Here is an 8,468-nt window from a genome sequence, read left to right as displayed (position 1 = left end):
CAGAAGATGCGGACGTCACTATTTCCAGGTGCAAAAGTAAGAAGGGCTCAATAACCTGAAGGAAAAGAGCCCAGGACTTCAGGCAGACTCAGAGCACGCGATGCTGTCAGAACATTGGTGGGAAACACAACATCAGCAGTGCCACATCTGCTCAGCTCCTGCACTTTGGTTTGGATTTACACTGGTAAGTATGACAGTACGGAGCGCCTGTAGCTGTTCTGTGTTGGGGGAACCTGAAAGACTTCTTGTTTCTTCAGAGTCAAAACAGAATCAATCAAAACCAATATTCAAGCAATAGGGAAGAAAGTCCAAAATTACAACCTTTTCCTGAAGTGTGCTGCTTCATCTGACATTCGTCCACTACCGGTACAGAGCTTCACACAAGCGTTCCGTTCAGGAAGGAATGGCCGTTACACCAACGCCTGCGATTCCTCCGAAGCAACGGTGCGCGTCCTCGTGCTCCTCACCGCTCTGCGCGGGCTGTCGGCCTTCAGCTCTGAGTGCTTGGGCTTCTTGTGCGGGTAATGACTGCCACCTGCAGCAGCAAGGAAGAACTTCCCTGCGATTTAGAGCTTAATTGCCATCGCAGCCAGAAGCTTTCCTCCCCCACCGTGCTTCAGGGTGAACACAGCAGCATTCCATCTCACTGAGCGTCAGTACAGATGTATTACATAGCTTAGAAAGCGATGAGAGGGAGAAAATCCAGAAGGCAACTGAAACTCTGCATAAGGATTCTTTCACCCAGAGGATAAACAGCTGAGTGAAGAGGTGTCCCTAACCCTGCAGTCACAGCATGCACACAGTGTTCTTCAGATGGAAACTGTCCTTGAAATCTACCACTTAAGATCGATAGAAAGTCACTTAACTGAAGATGAAAGATTCAAATTTAAAGTATGTCCTATACTTTTTTTATTTTTAAGATAAGCAATGAAGTCTATCACCAATAAATCCTAGGACAGCCATTCTGCCTTGTGATGGTGCAGAAACAAAATTCAGACCCGATTTACTTTATTATGCCATCCATGCCCCCACAGAATTTAGGGAATCCCTCGTAACAGATTTCTGAGTCCTGCAACGGCAGTTACAACAAACAGGTTAAAGGCACGAGGACGCAGCCCAGCGTTTATTCACAAGGAAAACCGCAGTTTGACCAGCAGTGTTATCACTTAAGGCCCTTTCTACGGAGCTCTGCACCCATCAGAATGACTGCAGAGCTACAACTCACCGAGCCGGCCGTTCAGCAAAGCTCCCCACCCAGTGGTGAACGCTGCAGGCGCAGTTTGCCTTCCTGTGCAGGGAAACGACGCCGCTGCGGGCAGCTGCCTGTGACATGGGGCACAAAAAGCAGCTCACACACAGGTAAGCCGTCAGGTGTAGCTGATCTAACATAGCTAAAAAAATAGAAATAAAAGATAACATCTGAAAATAATTGTCCCCCCACCACGTCGTGGACCAGCTGCTGTGAAACGATGACACTGAAATTACATATGATGGAGGTCTTAACGGCTTGTCGTACGTGGACTTATCCAATACACACCTCTACTGACCCCATCCTACAGCTTAATTTCATCTTATTTTTAATCATCGGAGACAGAATCTATGTAGACCTCTGCTAACAGCAGGAAGAAAACCTGAATCATTTATTTGCATGTTGAAAAAGCCATTTCCACAGCTAGCATCCATGTTCTAACAGATCATTATTATCTTTCTCATTCCAGCACTTATGCACTATTTAGGTTAGAAGTTTCTTTCCATGATCAGAATCTTCTGGCATCTGAGCTTTGGGTGCCAGGAGGACACTAGTTGCCCTTAGGACTTCATGCCTAGAAATCCTCCCCTGCATACATTGTGTAATATTTGCCCAATGTAAGCCAGGTAGAAACAAAAGCTTCTTTAGGAGATCAGTGAAGATTTTCAAACATGATGGCTCCTAACGCAGCAGTGAAAAAGTAATCTTTATTTTAAAATAAAGATCTAAAGCACTTCAAGAGAAAGCATCAATACAAAAGCATTTATGTTTCAGTAATTTATTTACAAGACAATTAGGCAAAAATATACCAAAACTCTACTCCTGCTCACCAGCCTCATTCTTTGCTACCCACGTTGCTTTTCCCCTTGAAAAACCCAGACACAAGGGGCAATTAAGAGTTCCTCTGGAAGCTGTTCACCAAGTGATTAATGATCATGCTGTGCATTCCTCCTGGTTCTCCTATCCAGATTAAAAAAAAAAAACAAAACACACAGTACAACAAACACAGCTCCACATCTCTCTCTGGAGACCTGGCCCTGTAAGGAACACTGCGCTAGGAAGAGTTGCAAAGCATTGCACTCGAAGCCAGGTGCAAGAAAGCGAGTTTAAAGATACATCGTTCATGTTTGCTAAGAATAACATTTGATTTAACTTGCAGTATTACCAAGGCAGCAAGTGATGATAAAAGTGTCACAGAAATGGCTGTTTAAAAAAATAAGTCTCCTTATGGGTAAGCAGAAGAAAATTCCATTCTTAGATCAGTCACACATGTAGCTGCTTTCATATTGAAACTGGAAAGCTGGATGTGTTCTGTCCATAAGTAAAGCGAGATACAGGACAAATCAAAGACAGTAAACAAAAACATACAAGTCTGACATTGATTTAGGACCCCCCCATCAGTAACAAACAAAATAAAACACACAGATCACAGACACTCAGTTGAAGTACCAGTGTTTCACAACATCTACGCCATGATTGTCCTCACATATTCTTTGATTATGCAGTGAAACTTCTTTGCTAGCTTCATACGACAGGTTCTGCACTTGAGTGAAGCTCCTGGAACAAATGAAGCAGGTGAAGTCAGTCACTGTGGAGGAAAACTTTGACCAAACCACAAAAGTATCCACATGGAGATTCACAGCTTCCCTCCCAGTGTCAGAAAGCAGCATGCTGCAGCAGTCCTGCAGTCCAACTAAGATTACACAGACTGAACAAAACAACTCTCCTTTACAGGCAGGGCAGGGACAGAAACAAAGATGCCTGCAACTGAGCAGGACTATTCCCTCCATTAATGCTCCAGGACCCATTCTGGATACAAAGGTGAGATCTACACATTTTTCTCTGAACACACAGAGAGTTTTCACACTGCTGTAAATACCTTCGAAGTTCTTTCTCCAGCTTTTGAAACACCTCTTCAGTACCTTGCAGTTCACTGAACGCTTTTGCACTTTCTTCTGAGCAGTCTGGCATAACTTCTGCCAGAAGTTCCTGGGTGACAGTCAGCTGCTTTTGCAGTTTGTCTACAACATAAGAGACGTTACATTTTTTTTTTAAATGCATGCAGTTAATAATACAAGATTATGTAATAGCTACAGCAAGGAGGAACAAGTGAACAACAAACTATTGCTTGTTAAGCCATTAGAAAATCAAAAAGCCAAATCACTTTTAGCTACAGACTAACAGCAACAACTCTATTTCTACTACTTCAACTTGCTGATCAAGCTCAAGCACCTCACAGAATTTTACCAGATTCAAATACAAGAGAAAAAAGTCAAGCTTTAAACCCCCAAAATTCCATAACTAATTGCATGTTGGAAAGGACCACCAACTTGAAATTTATCCTGTCCTTTCCTTTAGCATTCACAAAGCAAAATATATGTGCCTTACATATTTCAAAAGCTCTTACAAGAATGTTATGATTTTCAATAAAATCTTCCCATTTGTTTTGAAGTGTAAGCAGGGATGAAGTTCTACAGGAAGCACGAGTGAGTCTGTCCATGGGACCCTGCCCTTCACACAGGAACAAAAAGACATCACCATATTTCTACTACTCTTCAACTTGCTTACACATTAGGAAGAGCCAGCAAGGAAGAACGGAATGAATACAGTAAAAAAATAAAATATAAAGGCTTATATAGACTGTCCTAATCCTAGAAAGTTCATTTTCTCCCAAAGATATGTTAAAAAAAAAAGTGTGACAGCAGTTTAATGGTTAGATGGAGACAGTAATTATTCATATCAAAACAGATGACAAATGTTGCAGTCCAGTGTCCAGACAAACTCTATGAATGGCACTAAAAACTGCTCCAGTGACCACAAGCAGGTCTAGGAAACACAAGATAACAAGTCTGGCATATAGAAACACCTATTTCTGAAAGTATATTTGAAATATAATGTTCATACCTAGGTACGTTGGCATATCTCCCTCTATGTGAATGTTTTTAATGGGTAATTTATGTCTAGTGGCATCCAGAGCAACTGCAAAGCTCTTATACTGCTCTTTAAATTGTTCAAGAAGAGGAACAAGAGGAGAAAGTACTTCCATCTGAAAAGGACATGATGAATCAACACTTCTTCACAAAGCAGCCGTTTTGTACACATATAAAAGCAAGCATATGTTCAGTTTTGCCAATCAGTTGTTCAAAACACCCTACCCTTCTAATTTGATGCAACAAAACTAAGAAAACCTGAGAGAATATGGAGGCTTTAGCTTCTAAAGATGATCTGCTATCAAGAAAATCATTACAAATTTGTCTTCTTACAACCAGATCAGAACTATTACTGTCTAACATACAAAAGTATAAAGCAACAGGAGATGTCCTCCACGCATTTAAGGGTTGGCATCTCTGCTCCAGCCATAACATCCTGCAGTTACAAAATAGTGTGGTTTTAAGATGTTTACAGTCCATGCACAGGAGATGTAAACTGCTCTGGCAGCTCGTGCTGCTGCCCCTCGCCTAACAGCAACAACTTCTCCTTCCTGCCTCCATCAGGGAGGGTCAAAAAAGTGACAAAGGCATTTGTTTAGATTACTAGAGAGCACAACAGGCTACAGCAGGAAGTAGATGTTTACAGATGCATAAAACTGTGCCTCAGCAGGCCACAAAAGCACAGAAATCATCTTTGAGAAAGGATTATTAGATTATTACAGTCTAGTAGCTGTCAGTACGTTGTTAACAATGTAACAGATCGTTCCAACGCAGAATGAACTGCAATAAAGCCTACCTGTTTCACAAGCTCCTCATCAAGCTTTTCTTCTCTCTCTCTGAGCAGAATTTCACGCTTCAACTCATAGAGCTTCTCCTGTTGTCTCTCTTTTTCTTCACACAACATTAACAAGTTTTCTTCTGCTTTTTCCTCGAGCTCAGCCACATTCTTCCTCTGCTGTTACATCCAAGAGACATCCATAGCTAAGGTAACTTACTTAAGCTGAAGCAACAAATGCAAGTCTAGCACACTTAAGTTAAAGCCTTCTCTCCCTTTTCTCTACTAACTCCTAATTAATATATTTTTTGTAAAGGAAAACTACACTTATGTACTACTGAGTGAAAAAAAACAAAATCACTGCTACAGCCTTGAATTCCAAACATTTACTCCTGCTTCCCTGGAAATTCAGTTGTTCCTGCTTCATGAAGAACCAGCACCAGCTTAATAAACTGGCATAGAATTCACTCAGTTTTCAAGGCGCACCCATCACGTAGGCTTAGAGCTCGTAGTTTAGAACACATAAAACCATAACAACCTGACTTTCATCAGCATGCATACAACTCGATATCAAAGTCGTTTAATTTCTTTTTAACCTGAAACACCACACGCTTCACTGACTCACCTGCACTCTTAGGTAAGTTAAAATCAGCTCCTGAGAGCTCAGCTCTGCCCCCACAACAGCAGGATTGTTTTTCTTGCAGAAAAAAAGGGAAAAAAAAAGGAAAATTCTGGATCAGTTGTGGAATTTAAACAGTCATATTTTCAGGATGTAAATAAATTACTGAAAGTCCATTCTGTGGCCAGAATCAGCATGATCATCAGCAACAGTCGCCCAGATGGATATTAACTAAATGCCTATTCTTTGTTCATCCAACCCTTATACTGCTCTCAGCAGATATCCGAAACACCAGAATAGAACCTGAGGACTTAGCACTGAGGGAGGTTAGGTAGAAGTAATTTTCTGACAAAAAATGGTTGGGAAGTATTTAAAGATAACGTGATATAAATAGAATGAAGCATAAAAAGAATTAGCCTGAAGAGATGCTACAAACTGAGCAAATTTTTTTACTACAACAAGCTGTGGTAAAACTTTGAGACACCCAATGAACAAACATTGCAAGCAGTACAACAGAGCTCTCATTTGGCTTTGGAGCAGCCCAGAAACCTGAATGGTTGTTACCAATATTAGAGAAACAGAAACTTTTCATTGCACATATCCCAAAATAAAGATGCTTAACAAACGGAAGCAGCGAGACTCACCGATTTCTGGTTTTTTACACATGGCCCTTTATCTGTTTTGCAGGAAGCCTTTGAACTTGAAGACTTCTGTAGGACGGTTTTATCTGTGTCATTAGAGAACAGTTATTAGCAATACGCGGGGGTAGGTCAACAGACATCAGATCCTTCAAAGGCACTAAGAATTTAAAGATGGTATATCTACTTACTGCGCCATGTTTTCAGCTTTTTATCGGGCTCACAAGATAACGAGGATAAGACAAATATTTAACTTTAGGTAACAGTTACCTAACAGATGTGGCATAATTTTCAGAAGAGCTCCTTATCTAACGCTCCTTATCTGTTACAAAGGCCTGATGTTACTTTGGCCTTTAATATCTGATCCTAAACTCTAAAAGAAAAAAGAGCACACCCAAAAGATACCGAGAAGTAAGAGGTTAACTCCAACTCTGAATTCTTTAAAGCTTCTAAAGTCTTTAAATAAACTCAAAAAATAAACATTTATCTTATTTAATACCATCTTTTGGCAAATCCAGTAGAAATCTATAATCAAGTTAATAGATATATATTCAAAACAATAAGAAATTAAATACGAATGGAGGTTTACCATTAATAGCTGAAAGATCAAGGTCTGGTCGAGTAATTTTATCTCCATCTAATAAAGTGGATTGCAGGTCACCTTTCTCAAAACTACTCTGATTTAACAAGCCAGAGGCAACACCTGCAGAAAGAAGCTGTTGTCAAACTAAAATTAAAGCAGATATTGTACAAGCTCACATCTCTATATGCTTTTGTATGGGAACTCTTGAGTCACAGCCTGATTGAGCACCTGGGGAAAGGACCCGGTCAGTCCTGGGGGCACAGGTGAAGGCAACTCAGCTGTGAGACAGGAGGGGGTGGAGCCTGGCTGCACCTCTCAGAGCTCATTTAAGGGCTGACTGGCCCTAGGGAAGGATTTCTTTCTGGAGGTTCCTCCTTGGTGAGGTACTTGTCAATCTAGAATCTTCTATGGTAAATATTCTTCTTCTCTTCCTTTATGGCACCTTTCTATCATGCTGGTCCTTCTGTCATCACACCTTTATGGTAGCATCTTTCCCATCACATTCATCTGTCCAATTACTACAGCTTTTAATAGTATGGGGCAAACTTTTCCCATTCACTTGATATGCACCAGTTGTGTACTCACTAAACTTAGATAAAGTAGTTCAGAATTTTATCCCAAACGTTTCCAGATTAGTGTTTTATGATAACATCCAGACAAGAGTTTGCATCTCTTAATCCCACGGCATAATCCTACACATTAATTCCCTTAGAGATAGCAGCGATGTAAGTATTATAAACATCACCTTACCACATGTTTTAAAGTTGTTAAGAGCAGCAGATGCTGGAAAAACATTGAGAAAATGACAGAATTCAAAATCCTTCTGATAAGACTTACCAGAACCTTCAGACTTCTGGGCGAGCGCCGGTCTTGCTTTAGCTGTGGAAGATGCACTGGAAGTCGATGACGAAAAGGATTTTGTTGAAGCATTCTGACGACCAGAAAGCAGACAGGAGTGAACGTGGGCAGCATCCACAGCCCGCCCTGTCCCCCCCCCCTCCAATACCGACCATCCCCGCCGCTCTCCCGGATGCCCGCCCCGCGCCGATGTCACACCGCACAACGCTTCGCTCACAACTCCGCGAGTCCAGAGCGCCCTTAGTACCTTACTGGACTCTTTCTTATCGTACTGCAGGTAGCGGGACTTCACGATTCTTCTCCCTGAAAGAGCACAGAGCGCTCAGCCGGGCCCGCGCCTCAGCCGGGCGGGCGGGGTCCGCTCACCTCACCCCGCCGCTACCTTTCCGCACGTTCTGGGACGTTTCTCCGTCCGTCAACGCGGACATTCTTCAAACATAGAGCAGGGGTAACAGCGGCAGCGAACGGCAGAAGAGTGGCGCCGACGATCGCCCCGCGCTGAGGAACGCCGCGGCCGCCAACACGTTCGAACCGCGCGCACGCGCAGCGCCGCCCCGCTCTGAGGGGATCGAGGCGCTGAGCGCCCCCTGGCGGCGCGGAGGACCAAAGCGAATCCCCACGGCCGGTCTCGGCTCCGCGCCCTCGGGGCTTCGGAACGGGATGCTCCCCACCCGGGCTGCGCTTACAGAGGAGCGCTACGCTGACCTCAGCATTAGCCTGACGCAAGCAGGGAGGACCCTACGGAGGCTGTGAGTGATTCCAGACGCTGCCCTTTTGCTCAGCCGAAGCTCCCGCTGGGGAAGCCTAAGCCCGCGA

The 8,468-nt window shown here is 43.0% G+C and overlaps 1 protein-coding gene across 1 annotated transcript; it reads right to left on the bottom strand.

The window, feature by feature from the left end:
- Positions 1-2,685: 2,685 nt before the first annotated feature.
- Positions 2,686-8,080, bottom strand: HAUS8 (HAUS augmin like complex subunit 8; the record flags this gene model as incomplete). The annotated part of the gene is made up of 10 exons (XM_079546933.1): positions 2,686-2,806; positions 3,129-3,270; positions 4,154-4,295; positions 4,976-5,134; positions 5,580-5,651; positions 6,218-6,300; positions 6,801-6,914; positions 7,632-7,725; positions 7,900-7,955; positions 8,035-8,080. 10 exons carry the CDS (start codon positions 8,078-8,080, stop codon positions 2,686-2,688), a joined length of 1,029 nt encoding a protein of 342 aa, XP_079403059.1.
- Positions 8,081-8,468: the final 388 nt, after the last annotated feature.

The sequence above is a fragment of the Tetrao urogallus genome, assembly GCF_951394365.1.
Source record: "Tetrao urogallus genome assembly, chromosome: 25".
In the NCBI taxonomy this organism is placed as follows: Eukaryota; Metazoa; Chordata; class Aves; order Galliformes; family Phasianidae; genus Tetrao; species Tetrao urogallus.
Note: the sequence above shows the minus strand (reverse complement) of the source record. Positions and strands in the feature narration are given on the sequence as shown.